We start from the raw sequence: 21,840 nt of genomic DNA, 5'->3' as shown, positions 1-21,840 counted from the left end.
CAAGAGTGTGAATCTCAAATATTAAATATATTTTGATTTGTTTAACACTTTTTTGGTTCTGAGAACCATATGTTTCTTAGAGCTTGGTGAAAGCATGGTTGTATTTTGCATACAACCTTCCCACAACTTTCTGGGAATGGTGCAGGATAGTTGTTTGGCTTTGGAAAATTCTCAGCACATTTAAGGAACTTGACAAAAAAAAGTTTTTTTCTTGGTATTTCATTACTAACAGTTATTTAAAAACATTCCGTTCTTAGCATCAGCAAAACTTATTGAAATATTCAATAAATGTTTTACGGAAGTTATTCAATTAATAAAACTTCAAAGGAAAACAATCAATTAACCAGAGTAAATTGTTCTCAGAACATCCCTGCAACCTAAAAATGTAATTAAATTGTTTTTCCCCCTCATCAATCTACACACAATACCCCATAATTACAAAGCAAAAACATGTTTTGAGATTCTTTTGCAAATGTATTAAAAATACAAATTTATATATCACATTTACATAAATATTCAGACCCTTTACTCAGTACTTTGTTGAAACACCTTTGGCAGCGATTACAGCCTCGAGTCTTCTTGGGTATGATGCTACAACCTTGGCACACCTGTATTTGGGAAGTTTCTTCCATTCTTCTCTGCAGATCCTCTCAAGCTCTGTCAGGTTGGATGGGGAGTGTCGCTGCACAGCTATTTTCTGGTCTCTCCAGAGATGTTCGATCGGGTTCAAGTCCGGGCTCTGCCTGGGCCAGTCACGGATATTCAGGGTTGTTGTCCTGTTGGAAGGTGAACTTTTGCCCCAGTCTGAGGTACTGCGCAGTCTGGATCAGATGTTCATCAAGGATCTCTCTGCACTTTGCTCTGTTCATCTTTCCTTTGATCCTGACTAGTCTCCCAGTCCCTGTCACTGCAAACCATCCCCACAGCATGATGCTGCCACCACCATCCTTCACTGTAGGGATGGTGCCTGGTTTCCTTTAGAAGTGATGCTTGGGTTTCATCAGACCAGAGAATCTTGTTTCTCATGGTCTGAGAGTCCTTTAGGTGCCTTTTGGCAAACCTCAGCCGGGCTGTCATGTGCCTTTTACTGAGGAGTGGCTTCCGTTTAGCCACTCTACCATAAAGGCTTGATTGATGGAGTGCTGCAGAGATGGTTATCCTACTTAACTTTCTGAACATTCGAGATGAGTAGTCCACTTGTGTAGCTAGCAGGACTGACTTTGTGTTAGCTAGCCAACGTTTAATCACTTCTGCGTTATGAAAGGTACCAGACACGGACACGAATGATCCATTGGTAGTTTGTTGTAACCAAGTATTGGTGCTAACCGTGTGTTATTGGATGCTAGCATGCTAGTTAGCTACAGCGTCATAGGACACGGTGCACTGGAAGAAGCTGGAAGAATACTGTACCAAGTTATCTAGCTGAATAAACAAAGTTTGAGCCTATTCCTGGTAACATTGAACCATTGTAGTTTACATCAATTATAATTTCTAAAGTGGAAGTTGGAAAGTTATATTTGAGTGTCATTGAGTGTCATAGAGTGTTTATTCCAATCTCCTTTGCATTAGCGTAGCCTCTCCTGTAGCCTGTCAACCATGTGTCTGCCTATCCCTGTTCTCTCCTCTCTGCACAGGCCACACAAACTTTTCACACCGCGTGGCCGCTGCCACTCTAACCTGGTGGTCCCAGCGCGCACGACCCACGTGGAGTTCCAGGTCTCCGGCAGCCTCTGGAACTGCCGGTCTGCGGCCAACAAGGCCTATGCTCAGCCTATGCTACCCTCCAGTCCCTCAACTTCTTGGCGCTGACGGAAACATGGATTACCACAGAAAACACTGCTACTCCTACTGCTCTCTCCTCGTCTGACCACGTGTTCTCGCATACCCCGAGAGCATCTGGTCAGCGGGGTGGTGGCACTGGAATCCTCATCTCTCCCAAGTGGACATTCTCTCTTTCTCCCCTGACCCATCTGTCTATCTCCTCATTTGAATTCCATGCTGTCACAGTCACTAGCCCATTCAAGCTTAATTAACCTCTTGGGGCTATGTGGGACGCAAGCGTGCCACCCGTGGTGCACCCTATCAACAACAGGTGAAATATCAAGAGCGGCAAATTTCAAACCAATTAAATGTCAAAATTCAAATTTTCCAAACATACAACTATCTTACACCCTTTGAAAGATAAACATCTCCTTAATCTAACCACGTCGTCCGATTTCAAAAAGGCTTTACGGCGAAAGCATAAAGTTAGATTATGTTAGGAGAGTACATTGACAATAGCTGTGTGTAATGTTTTGTCAATTCAAAGACAGGCGTCACCAAAACCAGAAAATCAGCTAAAATTATGCACTAACCTTTGACAATCTCCATCAGATGACACTCCTAGGACATTATGTTAGACAATACATGCATTTTTAGTTCTATCAAGTTCATATTTATATCCAAAAACAGCGTTTTACTATGGCGTTGATGTTCAGGAAATCGTTTCCCTCCAATAACCGGCAGTCAAGTCAGCAGAACAAATTAAATAATTACTATTCGAAAACATTGGTAAAATATTATATTGTCATTCAAAGAATTATAGATTTACATCTCTTGAACGCAACCGGCTTGCCAGATTTAAAAATAACCTTATTGGGAAATCACACTTTGCAATAATCTGAGCACTGCGCCCAGAAAAATACGCTTTGCGATACAGACTAACCGCCATGTTGGAGATATCTAAAATCGAAAATACTATGTAAATAATCCATTACCTTTGATTCTCTTCATCAGATGTCACTTCCAGGAATCCCAGGTCCATAACGAATGTAGTTTTGTTCGAAAAAGCTCATCATTTATGTCCAAAAAGCTCCGTGTTGTTAGCACATGATCTATGCCCGCCGGACTTCACTTCATGAACGAGGGGAAAAAAAATATTTACGCTCGTTCAAACATGTCAAAGGTTGTATAGCATAAATCATTAGTGCCTTTTTTAACCAGAACATGAATAATATTCAAGGCGGACGATTGCGTTCTCTTTTAAAACGTATTGGAACGAGAGTAACCAACATGAACTCGCGCGCCAGAGTCTAATCGGCCATCACCGTTCCATGGCTCTTGTTCGGTCAGATCTCACAGTAGAAGACTCAAAACACTTTGTAAAGACTGGTGACATCTAGTGGAAGCAATAGGAAGTGCTCAAATATTAATAAGCCCCTGTGTGTTTCAATGGCATAGGCTTAAAGGTAATTCAACACATAGGGTATCCACTTCCTGTCAGAATTTGTCTCAGGGTATTGACTGCCATATGAGTTCTGTTATACTTACAGACACCATTCAAACAGTTTAAGAAAATTCAGAGTGTTTTCTATCCAAACCTGAACAATAATATGCATATTCTAGCTTCTGAGTTGGTGTAGGAGGCAGTTAAAAATGGGCAAAATTCTCAATACTGCCCCCTAGCCCTAACCTTTCTGGCGCATGTGGGACGAACTCGTCCCACCTACGTAACAGCCACTGAAATCCAGTGGCGCGATTTTTGAATCGTTAGAAATACTATTACTTCAATTTCTCAAACATATGACTATTTTACAGCTATTTAAAGACAAGAATCTCGTTAATCTAACCCCACTGTCCGATTTCAAAAAGGCTTTACAACAAAAGCAAAACATTAGATTATGTCAGCAGAGTGCCCAGCCAGAAAAAATCAGACACCCATTTTTCAAGCTAGCATATCATGTCACATAAACCCAAACCACAGCTAAATGCAGCACTAACCTTTTATGATCTTCATCAGATGACACACCTAGGACATTGTGTTATACAATACATGCATGTCTGTTCAATCAAGTTCATATTTATATCAAAAACCAGCTTTTTACATTAGCATGTGACGTTCAGAAAAAGCATAACCCCCGCAAACTTCCGGGGAATTTACTAACAGTTTGCTAAATTACTCACGATAAACGTTCACAAAAAGCATAACAATTATTTTAAGAATTATAGATACATTACTCCTCTATGCACTCGATATGTCCGATTTTAAAATAGCTTTTCGGATGAAGCACATTTTGCAATAATCTAAGTACATAGCCCGGCATCACAGGGCTAGCTATTTAGATACCCACCCAGGTCAGCCTCCACCAAAATCACATTTCCTATAAGAAAAATGTTCTTACCTTGCTTGTTCTTCGTCAGAATACACTGCCAGGACTTCTACTTCAATAACAAATGTAGGTTTGGTCCCAAATAATCCATCGTTATATCCAAACAGCGACGTTTTGTTCGTGAGTTCTAGACACTATCAGAATGCTTCTTCACGGTGTCGCGCATGGCGCATTGGCGTGACAAAAATGTCTAAATATTCCATTACCGTACTTCGAAGCATGTCAACCGCTGTTTAAAACCAATTTTTATGCCATTTATCTCATAGATAAGTGATAATATTCCGACCGGGAGTATGCATTGAGCCTAAACAGCCGAATAAAATTTCTCCTCAGGAGCGAATCGTGCACGCGCCTCATTCAAAGGTCCTCTGAGCAGCCACTTACAAAAGGTGATAATGTGTTTCAGCCTGAGGCTCCCTCGTAAACCTTCAGGTTTTTCGCGGGTTCTGAGAGCCTATTGGAGCCCTGGGAATTGTCACGTTACAGCTAAGATCCTTACTTTTCAATAAAAAGATGCAAGACGCACGACTCCTTGTCAGACAGGGTACTTCCTGCTTGAAACCTTGTCAGGTTTTTGCCTGCCATAGGAGTTCTGTTATACTCACAGACACCATTCAAACAGTTTTAGAAAATTCAGAGTGTTTTCTATCCAAACCTGAACAATAATATGCATATTCTAGCTTCTGAGTTGGTGTAGGAGGCAGTTAAAAATGGGAACATATTTTTTCCAAAATTCTCAATACTGCCCCCTATCCTCAAAAGGTTAACATCCTTATCATTTATAACCCTCCAGGTTCCCTTGGAGAGTTCATCAATGAGCTTGACGCCTTGATAAATTCCTTTCCTGAGGATGGATCCCCCCTCACAGTTCTGGGTGACTTTAACCTCCCTACGTCTACCTTTGACTCATTTCTCTCTGCCTCCTTCTTTCCACTCCTCTCCTCTTTTGACCTCACCCTCTCACCGTCCCCCCCTACTCACAAGGCAGGCAATACGCTTGACCTCATCTTTACTAGATGCTGTTCTTCTACTAATCTCACTGCAACTCCCCTCCAACACCACTACCTTGTATCCTTTTCCCTCTCGCTCTCCTCCAACACTACTCACTCTGCCCCTACTCAGTTGGTATTGCGCCGTCGCAACCTTCGCTCTCTCTCTTCTGATACTCTCTCCTTTTCCATCCTATCATCTCTTCCCTCTGCTCAATCCTTTTCCAACCAATCTCCTGATTCTGCTTCCTCAACCCTCCTCTCCTCCCTTTCTCCATCCTTTGACTCTCTATGTCCCCTATCCTCCCGGCCGGCTCGGTCCTCCCCTCCTGCTCCGTGGCTTGACGACTCATTGCAAGCTCACAGAACAGGGCTCCAGGCAGCCGAGCAGAAATGGAGGAAAACTCGCCTCCCTGCGGACCTGGCATCTTTTCACTCCCTCCTCTCTACATTTTCTTCCTCTGTTTCTGCTGCTAAAGCCACTTTCTACCACTCTAAATTCCAAGCATCTTCCTCTAACCCTTTGCCACCTTCTCCTCCCTCCTGAATCCTCCTCCCCCTCCCCCCCTCCTCCCACTCTGCGGATGACTTCGTCAAAAATTTTGAAAAGAAGGTTGACGACATTCTATCTTCGTTTCTGTTGGGGCTAGGGGGCAGTATTTGTACGGCCGGATAAAAAACGTACCCAATTTAATCTGGTTACTACTCCTGCCCGGCTCGCCACGGCTCACTCTTGGATTGCGTCCTACCTGACAGGTCGCTCCTACCAGGTGCCGTGGCGAGAATCCGTCTCTGCACCATGTGCCCTCACCACTGGTGTCCCCCAGGGCTCAGTTCTAGGCCCTCTCCTGTTCTCGCTATACACCAAGTCACTTGGCTCTGTCATATCCTCACATGGTCTCTCCTATCATTGCTATGCAGACGACACACAATTAATCTTCTCCTTTCCCCCTTTCTGATAACCAGGCAGACATATCAGTGTGGATGACGGATCACCACCTCAAGCTGAACCTCGGCAAGACGGAGCTGCTCTTCCTCCCGGGGAAGGACTGCCCGTTCCATGATCTCGCCATCACGGTTGACAACTCCATTGTGTCCTCCTCCCAGAGTGCTAAGAGCCTTGGCGTGACCCTGGACATCACCCTGTCTTTCACAGCTAACATCAAGGCGGTAGTTTCATGCTCTACAACATTCGCAGAGTACAACCCTGCCTTACACAGGAAGCGGCGCAGGTCCTAATCCAGGCACTTGTCATCTCCCGTCTGGATTACTGCAACCCGCTGCTGGCGGGGCTCCCTGCCTGTGCCATTAAACCCTTACAACTCATCCAGAACGCCGCAGCCCGTCTGGTGTCCAACCTTCCCAAGTTCTCGCACGTCACCCCACTCCTCCGCACACTCCACTGGCTTCCAGTTGAAGCTCGCATCTGCTACAAGACCATGGTGCTTGCCTACGGAGCTGTGCGGGGAACGGCACCTCCGTACCTTCAGGCTCTGATCAGTCCCTACACCCAAAGAAGGGCACTGCGTTCATCCACCTCTGGCCTGCTCGCCTCCGTACCTCTGCGGAAGCACAGTTCCTGCTCAGCCCAGTCAAAACTGTTCGCTGCTCTGGCACCCCAATGGTGGAACAAGCTCCCTCACGACGCCAGGACAGCGGAGTCAATCACCACCTTCTGGAGACACCTGAAACCCCACCTCTTTAACGAATACATGGGATAGGATAAAGTAATCCTTCTACCCACCCCCCCCAAAAAAATATATAGATGTACTATTATAAAGTGGTTGTTCCACTAGATATCATAAGGTGAATGCACCAATTTGTAAGTCGCTCTGGATAAGAGCGTCTGCTAAATGACTTAAATGTAAAATGTAAATGTTCTACCATCTCCACAGAGGAACTCTGGAGCTCTGTCAGAGTGACCATCAGGTTCTTGGTCACCTCCCTGACTAAGGCCCTTCTCTCCTGATTGGTCAGTTTGGCCGGGCGGCCAACTCTAGGAAGAGTCTTGGTGGTTCCAATGTTCTTCCATTTAAGAATGATTGAGGCCACTGTGTTCTTCGGGGACCTTCAATGCTGCATAAATGTTTTGTTACCCTTCCCCAGATCTGTCCCTGTCTCGGAGCTCTACGGACAATTCCTTCGACCTCATGGCTTGTTTTTTTTCTCTGACATGCACTGTTAAAATCAAATCAAATCAAATGTATTTATATAGCCCTTCTTACGTCAGCTGATATCTCAAGGTGCTGTACAGAAACCCAGCCTAAAACCCCAAACAGCAAGCAATGCAGGTGTAGAAGCACGGTGGCTAGGAAAAACTCCCTAGAAAGGCCAAAACCTAGGAAGAAACCAAGAGAGGAACCAGGCTATGAGGGGTGGCCAGTCTTCTTCTGGCTGTGCCGGGTGGAGATTATAACAGAACACGGCCAAGATGTTCAAATGTTCATAAATGACCAGCATGGTCAAATAATAATAATCACAGTAGTTGTCGAGGGTGCAACAAGTCAGCACCTCAAGAGTAAATGTCAGTTGGCTTTTCATAGCCGATCATTGAGAGTATCTCTACAGCTCCTGCTGTCTCTAGAGAGTTGAAAACAGCAGGTCTGGGACAGGTAGCACGTCCGGTGAACAGGTCAGGGTTCCATAGCCACAGGCAGAACAGTTGAAACAGGAGCAGCAGCACGGCCAGGTGGACTGGGGACAGCAAGGAGTCATCATGCCAGGTAGTCCTGAGGCATGGTCGTAGAGCTCAGGTCCTCCAAGAGAGAGAAAGAAAGAAAGAAAGAGAGAAAGAGAGAAGAGAGAATTAGAGAGAGCATATTTAAATTCACACAGGACACCGGATAAGACAGGAGAAATACTCCAGATATAACAGACTGACCCTAGCCCCCCGACACATAAACTACTGCAGCATAAATACTGGAGGCTGAGACAGGAGGGGTAGGAGACACTGTGGCCCCATTCGTTGATACCCCCCGACAGGGCCAAACAGGCAGGATATTACCCCACCCACTTTGCCAAAGCACAGCCCCCACACCACTAGAGGGATAACTTCAACCACCAACTTACCATCCTGAGACAATGTCGAGTATAGCCCACAAAGATCTCCGCCACGGCACAACCCAAGGGGGGGCGCCAACCCAGACAGGAAGACCACGTCAGTGACTCAACCCACTCAAGTGACGCACCCCTCCTAGGGACGGCATGGAAGAGCACCAGTAAGCCAGTGACTCAGCCCCTGTAATAGGGTTAGAGACAGAGAATCCCAGTGGAGTGAGGGGAACCGGCCAGGCAGAGACCGCAAGGACAGTTCGTTGCTCCAGAGCCTTTCCTTTCACCTTCACACTCCTGGGCCAGACTACACTCAATCATAGGACCTACTGAAGAGATGAGTCTTCAGTAAAGACTTAAAGGTTGAGACCGAGTCTGCATCTCTCACATCTCTCACAAAAAGCATGGATTAATTCTTCTGCGTCATTTTTGGACAGAAAGTTTCTGATTTTTGCAATGTTACGTAGATGGAAAAAAGCTGTGCTTGAAACAGTCTTGATATGTTCTTCAAAAGAGAAATCAGGGTCCAGACTAACACCGAGGTCCTTCACAGTTTTATTTGAGATGACTGTACAACCATCAAGATTAATTGTCAGATTCAACAGAAGATCTCTTTGTTTCTCGGGACCTAGAACAAGCATCTCTGTTTTGTCCGAGTTTAAAAGTAGAACGTTTGCAGCCATCCACTTCCTTATGTCTGAAAAACAGGCTTCTAGCGAGGGCAATTTTGGGGTTTCACCATGTTTCAATGAAATGTACAGCTGTGTGTCATCCACATCGCAGTGAAATTTAACATTATGTTTTCGAATGTGGGACCTTATATAGACAGGTGTGTGCCTTTCCAAATCATGTCCAATTAATTGATTTTACCACAGTTGGACTCCAATCAAGTTGTAGAAACATCTCAAGGATGATCAGTTGAAGATCAGGATGCACCTGAGCTCAATTTCGATGCTCATAGCAAAGGGTCTGAATACTTATGTAAATTAAGTATTTCTGTTTTTTATTTTTAATACATTAGCAAAAATAAAAAATAAACTGTTTTCGCTTCATCATTTTGGGTTATTGTGTTTAGATTGAGGACAAAAAAATATTTAATCCATTTTAGAATAGGGCTGTAACAATAGAATACTTTTTGAATGCAGTGTATATTAGTTTGGATTTCAGGCTACGACTTTATATAAAAATAAATGTATCAATGCCTCTCAACAAGATCAATTAATAAATTGATCAAGTTTATTGCTACTTCCTTATTTGAGATCGAATCACACTCCTTCACTATAATATCTTTCTTTGAAAATAGTAATATGTGTTTTAAAGTATTATATGACTGTGTTAATGTATATATTTAATTTGTAGCATGCCTCATTCTTTTGTTAAAACATACATTTTAGTTTATCATAGCAAATATTACCAAAAAGTGATACCCTACATGATGATGTTAGTTGATGTAGCATATATGAGGATGTATAGATGTGATATACAGTATATATACTGTATATATATTATATTGGTCATCTATGACATTACAATTTCCCTGAAACTAATGTTGTACTGTTTTTCCCCCCTCTCTATTGTCATTTCATGCTGATGAAGGCCAGGGATCTCGTCCAAATATCAATGGTAAATAAAAACTGTCCTACCTCAAAAGAAATATATATCATCCAACATATAGAGCATTGCAAACATGATATGACCAGATATGACTGTACAAAACTGTACTACATATATTTTGGGACGGCTGTCCAAAACCCAATCTTCAGCTCTTTTTCAATGACCTCTTAGAAAAATGGTGCTACCTTTTTGGTTGTAAGTGTACAGTATATAGAACAGCATATAAAAACTGTACAGCATATAGAGCTTTACAAATATAATATGACCAAAGTTGCACCATCCGAAGAAACCCCTCACTAACATGTTCTATGAGGCACACACATAATGACTTTAAGGGAATTTATAATGAGTTATATTACATTTTATGGTGCATTATAACACTTCCTTTAAGTTGTTACAACAACTCTTACAGAGATGATGTGGCAGAATGTATGTGTGCTGTGCTGTGTCTGTGTGGCTTTCTCCTCACTAATGGAAAGCAATATAGGCTGGCATGCTATAGGATGTTAAACAACATAATCATATGGAAATATTTGAAGAGCCTGGTCTGTAGGTTCTACAAGTTAAATATTATTATTATTACTACATCCCCAGAGGAGGTGTTGTCCTTCTTCCTGTCAATCATCTAATCATAAAGGAAAACTAGAGTAGATTGTCTTAGTTGTTCAGAGATTCATTGTCATGAAAGAGGCATTGTAAATGATTGTAAGAAATATCTTCCTTTTCTTTCATTCTTCATCTCAATTCGGTAGCCTATTGTCATCCCAACCCACCTCTGTATCTTACCATTCTTTGTTCTCATCATTATCTCTGTTCTACTTTTACTCGTCCTTTACACTTGTTCTGTGCAGTGAATGGGTTTGGCTGTTCAAACACCTCATGCAACTGATGCTGAGAGTGTATGTTATGTCCCCTCTGCTGATTTACAGAACTCTCATTCATTTTGTGCGTGCGTACGGCTACTACATATTTTGTAAAGATGGCTAGTGTTGCATATATTTAGAGCTTGTGTCATTTAATTTATAGTTGAAACTTTAAATTGTATTGTTTTCAAGGGATAATTTAAATGCTGTCATGATACTGGCAGTTCTTAGATATCACCAATGTCTTAGACATTGCTAAAACCAGGTTCAGCAAACAGTCTATTTATTTTCCTCCCTCCAGCCTCCTCCTGCTATCTACGACAAACAGCTGGATGAGAGAGAACACTCTATCGATGAATGGAAAGGTAAACATGTCATATTCCTTTATACTTACTAATTCTATTGCTATGGATGCCTCTATTGGAGTATCTCTGAATAAAGGCTCAATTATTTGTAAGTTGTAACGTTTGTGGTCTCTATGGAGACAATTCCCAACTTACATTCACTGCTTTTCTATCTAGTTACCTACTGTAGAAGCTTGTCAACAATGAAGTTTTCCTATCTGTTTTCTATTTGTTTCTGTTTACTAACTTTCTATATTAACTTTTCCAATGACCTTGTAGCCTTCCCATGATAATTAGACTTACAACAGACAGCTAGAGCAGAGAATAGATTTCTGTGCTGGTATTTTAACGTTTTATCCTCCCCTTTTCTTTCTCTCTCTCTCTCCTCTCTCTCTCATGCTCGCTCCTTCTCTCACTTTTCAGAACTAATCTACAAAGAGGTGATGAACTTTGAGGAGAGGACGAAGAACGGGGTGATGAAGGGACAACCCTCTCCCTCAGGTACTCTCAGTGCATAACCTAGTCCCTCTGTAAGTTGATTTAATAATACTGTATAATCACTGGGTTCTTCTTGTAACAGAGAAATCCATCTGTGCGTTGACCCATGCGTCTTTGTCTCCCATCGTGTTTTCCCGAGACAAATATAATTGATAGGCTACATAAGTGTTATATGTGTAGGAATTTGTACATGAGTAATTATATCTGTATGTAAAAGTATCCATCTAAACCAGGGGTGGGCAACTCCAGTACTAGGGGCGTGATTAGTGTCACACTTTTTCTCCATCCCTAGCAAACACAGATGATTAATCACATTGCATTCTAAACTGAAGATCATGATAGGTGATTATTGGAGTCAGGTGTGTTAGCTGGGGCTGGGGCAAAACTGTGACACCAATCAGGCCCTCGGGTTACTGGAATTGCCCACCCCTGATCTAAACTGTAGATTTGGTCATTTTTCACCAAACTTGCATGTTTTGTGTATGTGCAGTGATTCATCTTTATTTGAATGGTATTACTGTATGCAATTAAGTGTTTAGAAAGACATATCTGTGACTCCAGTCTATATTGAGTAACAGAGCAGTGTTAATGTGTATTGATTAAAAAGGTTGCTATCCACCTACTCTATGCAAAAGGTCATGTAGGCTATGTATATGTTTTTTCACATCTGTGTATGCACTGTCACATATCATGATTTAAGGCTGGGGTCCTTGGTCCATACTCTTCTAGATAGCACTAGAATCTTTTTTCAGTAAAAAATTTAATATTGTGGTGTTTACCAAAGCGGCAGCTGCGTGTCATTCACCTGTATGGCCACTGTGGAGCAGTGTGGAATCATGATGGCACAGTATTGGTAATATTATTATGGCGTCCGTCCAGAGTCTAGTGTTGCTGAGAGAGGAAAACAACTTGCCTCGGTCATTCTCCTCAGCAATTTTCTGCAGAGAACGTTTTCATACTGTACAAAGTCTCCTTATGTATGCTGTATTCGGGGATGGCTTGGGATCTAGTGATAAGGCTAAACTGCTTCCTTGGGATTGATTTAATACGCAGTGCGATACTGTAGCTCTCTCCCTTCACCCCCCCTCTCTTTCTGTCCCGCATCTCTCTACCTCTCCCTCTCTCTGTCTCCCTTCCTCTCTAGAACTCTGCAATTAAGCAGATGGGTATTCCTATTGCTGAGGAGAGCAGAGGACAGACGCAGTGCAGCTGAAGAACCCCAGATGGCAATATTTCACAGCAGTAGCAGTACCAGGCTCTAAAGCACTGCCTTTCAGCACCACTTGGCTCAGGGCTTACATAGATGGATAGCATTAGAGTAAGCATGTTATTCTGTTATTGAATACAATCTATGTTTGAGCCATAAATTGTAATTTTGCCTCCCTGTTTTATTGGAGGTCAGATGAAATGTCTTCCACTGTCCTTTAATCACCCGCCTCCCACTGCTACAGACACATAAACATGAGATTGATGGGCTGCCTACATATCACCGCACCATTGGCATGCTCTGGACCAAGAGGGATCGTTTTAGCAAAGCCTTCGCAAACTCACTTTTTCTCTTAACTGGCTGGTTACATTTAACCTCTCTGGGCCAGTGGGACGCTTGCGTCCCACCTACTCAACAGCCAGTGTAATCCCATGGCGCGATATTCAAATACCTTAGAAATGCTATTACTTCAATTTCTCAAACATATGACTATTTTACACCATTTTAAAGACAAGACTCTCGTTAATCTAACCACACTGTCCGATTTCAAAAAGGCTTTACAACAAAAGCAAAACATTAGATTATGTCAGCAGAGTACCCAGCCAGAAATAATCAGACACCCATTTTTCAAGCTAGCATATAATGTCACATAAACCCAAACCACAGCTAAATGCAGCACTAACCTTTGATGATCTTCATCAGATGACAATCCTAGGACATTATGTTATACAATACATGCATGTTTTGTTCAATTAAGTTCATATTTATATCAAAAACCAGCTTTTTACATTAGCATGTGACTAGCATGTGACTAGCATTCCCACCGAACACTTCCGGTGAATTTACTAAATTACTCACGATAAACGTTCACAAAAAACATAACAATTATTTTAAGAATTATAGATACAGAACTCCTTTATGCACTCGCTATGTCCGATTTTAAAATAGCTTTTCGGTGAAAGCACTTTTTGCAATATTCTGAGTAGATAGCCCGGCCATCACAGGCTAGCTATTTTGACACCCACCAAGTGTTGTACTCACCAAACTCCGATTTACTATTAGAAAAGTTTGATTACCTTTGCTGTTCTTCATCAGAATGCACTCCCAAATAGCGGCGTTTTGTTCGTGCGTTCAAGACACTATCCGAAGGGTAAAGAAGGGTGACGCGCCCGACGCGTTTCGTAACAAAAAAATTCAAAATATTCCATTACCGTACTTCGAAGCATGTCAAACGCTGTTTAAAATACATTTTTATGCTATTTTTCTCGTAAAAAAAAGATAATATTCCGACCGGGAGTCGTTGTTTTCTTTCAAAGAGAGAGAAAGTAAACATGGTGTCGGCTCGTGCACGCACCTCCAGTCTCATTGTCCTCAGATCGACCATTATCCAAATGCGCTAATGTTTTTCAGCCATGGCCTGCAAAGCCACCATTCATCGTTCTGGCGCCTTCTGAGAGCCTATGGGAGCGTTAGAAAATGTCACGTTATGCCAGAGATCCCCTGTTTTGCTTAGAGATGATCAAGAAGGCCAATAAATAGTCAGAGAGAGCGCTTCCTGTTTGGAATCTTCTCAGGTTTTGGCCTGCCAAATGAGTTCTGTTATACTCACAGACACCATTCAAACAGTTTTAGAAACTTTAGGGTGTTTTCTATCCAAATCAAACAATTATATGCATATTCTAGTTACTGGGCAGGAGTAGTAACCAGATTAAATCGGGTACGTTTTTTTATCCGGCCGTGCAAATACTGCCCCCTATCCCCAACAGGTTTTTAAGTCATTTAGCAGACAGATACAAAGCAACTTACAGTAGTGAGTGCATACATTTTGCATACTTGTTGCCCATTGGGAATCAAACCCACAACTCTGGTGTTGCAAGTGTCATGCTTTACCAAGTGAGCCACACAAGACCAGGTACAGTAGATCTTTTGTATCTGGTCATCTTTCTAATTCTTCGCTGTCTGATGCTTTGTCTAGGACAAAGACTTGAGGTTTGCTAGCTACCTACTGTAGTTTAACGCCCCAGATTCAACAGGAAGCTTAAATGTCTGCTCCGGGAAGATAGGAGCATACAAAGAAATAAAACTATTCTATTGCTATGGGAGCATAGGGCTTTTACAAGAACCAAACACCTTTTGTGTTCCTACTTGCTTAAATTTTTGTATCTTTAGTTTAAAATTCTGCTCTTTAACTTGGTCAGTTTCCCAAACTCGGTCCTGGGGCCTCCATGGGTGCACATTTGGTTTTTGCTCCAGCCTACACAGCTGATTCAAATAACAAACTCATTATCAAGCTTTGATTATTTGAATCAGCTGTGTGGGACATCCTGAACTAGGTGACCCCTCATCTATTTGTTTTCTGCTAATGTTTTTAGACAACCATGTCATAGGGGGCAAGGGGTTACCCATTCTGCCATACCATGTTATGCTGGTGTAGAATCCAGCCCGGGAAAACAGAACGAGCTCAATCAGATTTTAATCTACAAGAAACTATAGATAGAGCCATTTGCTCTGAAGTTAAATGAAATAGCCCTATCTAATCCTCTAAAGGAAATATTAAGTTCTGCATATTTCAATAAGATGTCTGAGTGAGTCATTTCAAATTAACCAATTCGTAACCCTGTGTGAGAGGGAAGTAGCTTGAGTTAACATTCTTGGTGCGAACAGAAGCCACTGGGAATGAGTACAAAATCTTAATCCAGGAAAGGAATGACGGGCCAAACCTAAATCTCTCTAGCACTGTAAATAGATATTCCCACTCAACCCGGTCGAAAGCCTTCTCTGCATAAAGAGAGATGACGACCTCTGGCTGTCGAGTTGAGTGGGCAGAATAAAGAACTTTAAACATCCGCCGCATACCATAGAAATATTGCCTACCTGAGATAAAACTGGTTTGGTCAGAGTTAATTATATTAGGCATCACTGTCTTTAAACGGCACGAGAGGACCTTAGTGAGAATTTTATAATCGCAGCACAAAAGGCTTATAGGGCGGTATGAGCCACAGTCTAGGGGGTTCTTGTCCTTTTTAAGCAAAACAGAATGGGTCTCCTGGGTAAATGTCTGGGGCAGTTTCTGACTAGAAAGGATTTCATTGTATATTGAGCTGAGCCTAGGGGATAGTTCAGAGGAGAATGCTTAATAAAATTCAATAGGGAAGCCATCAGGCCCAGGAGCTTTACTGCTCTGCATGGACTGGATTGCCAGAGTAGCTTCGTCATCACTTATTGAGGCATCCATGTTAGTTTGTTCATCTGAATTGAGACAGGGGATGTCCAGATTGTCTAGAAATTCATGCATTCATGCAGATTGTCTAGAAATTCTGCTCTTTACTCTGACAAGTAAAGAGCAGAGTAGAATTGCTTAAATTGATTGGCGATTTCTTTGGGATTGGTAGAAGTTAAATCAGCTGCAACACACATTTCAGGTATGGTGCTGCTAGCCGCAGATTGTTGAAGCTGGTGAGATAACAACTTGCCAGCTTTCTCTCTGTGTTCATAAAATGTCTGCCTTGACTTAAACAGAAGCTGCTCCGTGTGTTCAGTGGAAAGATTGTCAAATTCCGATTGGTGTAGCAGTCTCTCTTTGTAGAGTTCAGGAGTTGGAGAAGAGGCATATCTGTTGTCCACATCTAGAATGAGTTGAGATAACAACCATAAGCGTTTAGTGCGCTGTTTATTGTCATACACTGTGTATGAAATAATTTGGCCCCTTAGATATGCTTTTAACGACTCCCACACAGTAGAGTGAGACACGTCAGGGGTGCAGTTGATGATCTGTAAAAAGACATCAATGTGAGTTGATATGTATTTTTTAAAGGCACTACAGTATAGTAGTAGTGGGTCAAGTCACCATGCGCGTTGGGACGCTGTACTGTCCGGAAAGCAGATATCTAGCTGGACAGGGCTATGGTCTGAGAAAACGATGCTATTAGTTACAAAAGGAATAATTATATTATCCAGCAGGAAAAAGTCAATCGTAGTGTATGAGTGGTGGACTGGATAAAAAAATGAGTAATATTTACCAGTGGGATTGCTCCTGCTTCATGGATAAGACAAATTATAGGATTCTAGAAATTTGTTGATTACTGCACCTGATTTTGAAATTACATTGTTGGGCTTTGGTCTGGATCTGCCTAGACTTGGATGTAATACACAATTGAAATGTAAGGCTCTGGGCGTAGTGGGTGCGAAGTCAGGTGCAGGAAGCAGAGAGTACAGGGTAATGCTTTAATGTACACAACGGCGAACGCAAGACACCCCTCGGATATACAGGGCACACACAAAAACAAAGTGCCCCAAACACTGGGGACTGAAACAGTCCGAGGAAAACCACGTACCAGCACCTCAAACATGAGCGTGCACAGAAGCAAAATACACAAAACAATCCCGCACACAGAGCAGGCGGGCCTACTGGATAAAATAACCCAGCTAATCAGCCCATCACAAAACATGTGTAAACAATCAACAGAAAGGGGGAAAAAGTGAATCAGTGGCAGCTAGTAGGCCGGTGACGACGACCGCCGAGCACCACCCGAGCAGGAAGGGGAGCCACCTTCGGTAGGAGTCGTGACATGAAATCTCCACTCAGTATCAAATTATGAGAGTTAAGGTCAGGAAGTGTTGCAATGAGGTCTGAGAAAAATTGAGCGTCATCCCAATTAGGACCATAGAGGTTAGCCAGAACAACCTGTGTGTAAAAATATTTCTCCATCACTATAATATTTCTGCCATTAGTATCTGAAATTACTTTGGAGGAGACAAACGGGGTGCCTTTTCTGATAAGGATGGCTGCCCCTCTGGCCTTAGCACCAAAGTATTTTAAATATTTGGTCTACCCATCCTCTCTTTAGTTTATCATTGTTGCTGTCCGGACTTGAGCATACACTCGGCTACGCTTGACCGCATGGTTAATTCCATTAAAGTTCCAGCTGATAAAGCAAGTGGAGCTTAGAGTATGTGAATTAGGCATAATAATTAGAAATGAATGTTAGTACAATCACATGGCCAGTGTGCTGAAAGGTCAGAGTAATAAAATATAAATAAAATAAAAACAACTGCTAAAAACAACAAAATACCCAGAAGAAATCCAGAAATCCACAATACGGGTTGTGACCCCTTGGACCCCTATGCTGGCCTTCCCCCCGTTGGAAGGCTGCATCTACCTCTCCTAGACTAGAGCAAAATACTACCATGTTAAACTGAACCTCAGTAGAGCTCTATCCAGGGTGAACATAATCAAGTTAACACATAGGGAAGGGATTCTGGAGGGAACCACCTCAGTTACCTTATGTATCTTATGCAATATGCATATTTGAAGGATAATAAAAAATATATATATAAAAAAAAGAAGGCATATATCCCCCGTGACCAACCCCATCCACTTGGGATGACTTAAAAAATCTATTTAAAAAAATGATTGGAAAACAAACCCAGTATAATTCAACATTTGTATAAATGTAACCCTCGGTTAAACATCCTAACAAGCCAGAACACCGGCAAACACTGGCAAACGCTTATTAATCTTAAAAGCATAACTGTCCACTCACCAAACTCTTGCTTACAAGATGAAACTTAACCTGTTAGGGTATAGGGGGCAGTATTGAGAATTTTTTGAAAAAATATGTGCCCATTTTTAACTGCCTCCTACACCTACCCAGTAACTACAATATGCATATACTTATTATATATGGATAGAAAACACCCTAAAGTTTCAAAAACTGTTTGAATGGTGTCTGTGAGTATAACAGAACTCATTTGGCAGGCAAAACCCTGAGACAGATTCTGACAGGAAGTGGATACCTGATGTGTTGAATTGACTTTGAGCCTATGCCATTGAAAAACAAAGGGGGTGAGGAATATTCTGGCACTTCCTATTGCTTCCACAAGATGTCCCCAGCCTTTACAAAGTGTTTTGAGTGTTCTACAGTGAGATCTGACCGAATAAGAGCCATGGAACGTGATGGTCCATTAGACACCTGGCGCGCGATTTGATGGTGGGTACTCTCATTCCGAAACGTTTTAAAAGAAAACCCAATGGTCCGCCTTGAATTTTATTCATGTTCTGGTTAAAAAAGGCCCTAATGATTTATGCGATACAACGTTTGACATGTTTGAACGAACGGAAATATATTTTTTCCGTTCTTGAAGTGAAGTGAAGTCCGGCTGGCTTAGATCATGCGCTACAACACAGAGGTTTTTCGACATAAATGATGAGCTTTTTTGAACAAAACTACATTCGTTATGGACCTGGGACTCTTTGGAAGTGACATCTGATGAAGAGAATCAAAGGTAATGGATTATTTATATAGTATTTTCGATTTTAGATTCCTCCAACATGGCGGTTAGTCTGTATCGCGATGCGTATTTTTCTGGCGCAGTGCTCAGATTATTGCAAAGTGTGATTTCCCAGTAAGGTTAATTTTAAATCTGACAAGTCCATTGCGTTCAAGAGATGTAAATCTATAATTCTTTGAATGACAATATAATATTTTAGCAATGTTTTCTAATATTAATTAATTATTTTGTTGTCATGACTTGACTGCCGGTATTTGAGGGAAACGATTTCCTGAACATCAACGCCATAGTAAAACACTGTTTTTAGATATAAATATGAACTTGATAGAACTAAAAATGCATGCGTTGTCTAACATAATGTCCTAGGAGTGTCATCTGATGGAGATTGTAAAAGGTTAGTGCATAATTTTAGCTGATTGTATGGTTTTGGTGAAGCCTGTCTTTGAATCGACAATGCATTGCACACCGCTATTGTCAATGTACTCTCCTAACATAACCTAACTTTATGCTTTCCCCGTAAAACCTTTTTGAAATCGGTAAACGTGGTTAGATTAAGAAGATGTTTATCTTTCAAAGGCTGTAAGTTAGTTGTATGTTTGAGAAATTTGAATTTGTACATTTATTTGGTTTCAAATTTGCCGCTCTTGAAATGCACCTGCTGTTGATAGGGTGCGCCACGGGCGGCACGCTAACGTCCCAGGTAGCCTCAAGAAGTTAAGACTGAAACAGGGCTGCCTATTGAAAGACATTTGCCTCAAATATATTTATATTGTATTAGAAATGGTCTGGCTACTATCCATACTGTACCTACAGTGCATTAAAATACTGTACTGTACTATACTGTCCTGTAGCCTAAGCATGTCTGTATATTTGCAGAAATTCATCACCATCTAGTGGTAAAAAGTTGCACATGAATGCTGAAATGTCACCCTGGTCTGTAATGTTTCCAAAGACAGGTAGGTAGATAGGGAACCACATCTTTAAACATAAAAGTCTTACATTCTTATCATTACACTAATATGATATTATTGTATTTAAGGAGATAGCCGACAGAGTACCCCAGCCTTAACTCGCCTCTCACCTGTCTGGTAACACATGTTTGTATGTGGGGTTCTGGGTGTACTATTTGGTTGTGTTGTGACCGAGTGTCCAGTTTCTGTGTGGGGTCATGTGTCACAATACGGGTTGTGACTGACTGAGACTGACCAGTAGTGTCTGTGGCAGGGCGGGGGGGGGGGGGGGGGGGGGGTCAATTCCATTAAAATTCCAGTCAATTCAGAAAGCAAACGGAATTCCAATTCCACATTTTTCTAATTGAAAAGCGTTGAAGTAAATTGGAATTTGAATTTCAGTGTACTTCCTTAATTGACTGGAATTTAAATGGAATTGACCCCAACTCTGGTCTGTGGGGCTCTCAGTTCGTTGTAACCCGGTTGTCTGTTGATTCCCTCAGCACAGGTGCAGCCGTGAACAGCAGTGGTGAGAGCCTCCCTTCCCCCTCCGTCAACGATATCTCCTCCATGTCCACTGACCAGACCCTGGCCTCAGACACCGACAGCAGCCTGGAGACCTCCGCAGGACCCCTGGGGTGTTGCAGGTGACTAGCAGCCTGCCTGCACAACCCAATGTTCTTCAGAAGGTGAAACGCTATGTCCAAACAACCAACCAACCCACCAAAACCTGAAAAAGAACAAAGATTATTAAAAAGAAAAAAGGGATTTTTAAAAAAACGTAAAGAATAACGATTATGAAAGTTAAGCCTGCATTTTCATTAAAAAAGAAACCACAAAAGTATAAGGAAAAAACTGAAATAATACATTTATGAACTTCTAGTTACTTTACTTATACACCCCATCCCCCAAAAAAAATATGGCACCATAAAATGTTTTAAAAAACACTGAGACAGGCATCTTTCTGTGAAGTGTAAATTGACTGGCTGCTGGTAACCCAATTCCTTGCAAGCGCCTGTGCTTCAGTCGATGTGGCAAGGTGGGCCCTTTTCATACATTACTGTACAGCAATATATAAACCTCCATTCACTTTCCCCTATGTGAGTGTATTGCTATGTTTTAATAACCTCTGGGTTTGGTCTTTGGGGTTGTCTCCTGTGTGGTTGACAGATTGGTGTGTTTTTATGTAATTATTTCCGCAGGGGTTAGTGCTAGTGCTCGACACAGCATAGCACCCCCACCCTTTGTAAACATGTAATTCTGTACAGCTGTGAGCTTGGCCGACAGACAGACGGACGGACGGACGGACGGACTGAGGGACTGACGGCCAGTAATGGAAGTTCTTCTATAGCACACCTTGCCACATGACATCACCACCTTGACCCCTGACATTTGACCCCTAACCTTTCACCTTAGTTTGACCCCTTGCCTTTTAGTCCTGCTGCATGATTACAAAAGCTAACACTAATTATATGATAAATTACAACTATAGATACTGTGGGTGGACAGTCCCACCAACAGCCTTGCATGTCATTCCCAATGTCACCTAACCCCAACCAGGGAGGTCACTCACTCTGTTTCTGTGTCACTACTTTGGTGTGAAGGAGAGAAGTTCAGGAGACAGTCGCCTTATATGTGTGTTACTGTCGGAAGCACAGAACAGTTTGGGGGGGTTTACCTCATAGTTTAGTTTTTAGTTTTGTTCCTCAAATCGCATCCATTTTAATTTACATTGAATGAGTACTACTGTAATTAGAGGTCGACCGATTATGATTTTTCAACGCCGATACCGATTATTGGAGGTCCGAAAAAGCCGATGCCGATTAATCGGGCCGATTGTTTTATTTATTTGTAATAATGGCAATTACAACAAAACTGAATGAAC

The 21,840-nt window shown here is 42.0% G+C and overlaps 1 protein-coding gene across 14 annotated transcripts in view; it reads left to right on the top strand.

The window, feature by feature from the left end:
- Positions 1 to 21,778, top strand: part of LOC115159070 (mitogen-activated protein kinase 10-like) — a 94,115-nt gene extending 72,337 nt beyond the window's left edge. For 8 of the 14 annotated variants that reach the window (XM_029708427.1, XM_029708429.1, XM_029708437.1 and 5 more), the window contains 4 exons: positions 9,785 to 9,811; positions 10,967 to 11,030; positions 11,433 to 11,510; positions 20,464 to 21,778. In XM_029708427.1, the coding sequence (XP_029564287.1) occupies positions 9,785 to 9,811; positions 10,967 to 11,030; positions 11,433 to 11,510; positions 20,464 to 20,606 (312 nt within the window). In that variant the 3' untranslated portion in view covers positions 20,607 to 21,778. Of the gene's footprint in view, positions 1 to 9,784; positions 9,812 to 10,966; positions 11,031 to 11,432; positions 11,540 to 12,651; positions 12,826 to 20,458 lie in introns of all 14 variants that reach the window. The other 6 variants (XR_003868835.1, XR_003868833.1, XR_003868834.1 and 3 more) reach the window with 6 other exon arrangements.
- The last annotated feature ends 62 nt before the right edge of the window (positions 21,779 to 21,840 follow it).

This window comes from Salmo trutta, chromosome 23, assembly GCF_901001165.1.
Source record: "Salmo trutta chromosome 23, fSalTru1.1, whole genome shotgun sequence".
NCBI classification, from domain to species: domain Eukaryota; kingdom Metazoa; phylum Chordata; class Actinopteri; order Salmoniformes; family Salmonidae; genus Salmo; species Salmo trutta.
The sequence above is the reverse complement of the archived record's forward strand: the minus strand, read 5'-3'. Positions and strand labels throughout refer to the sequence as shown.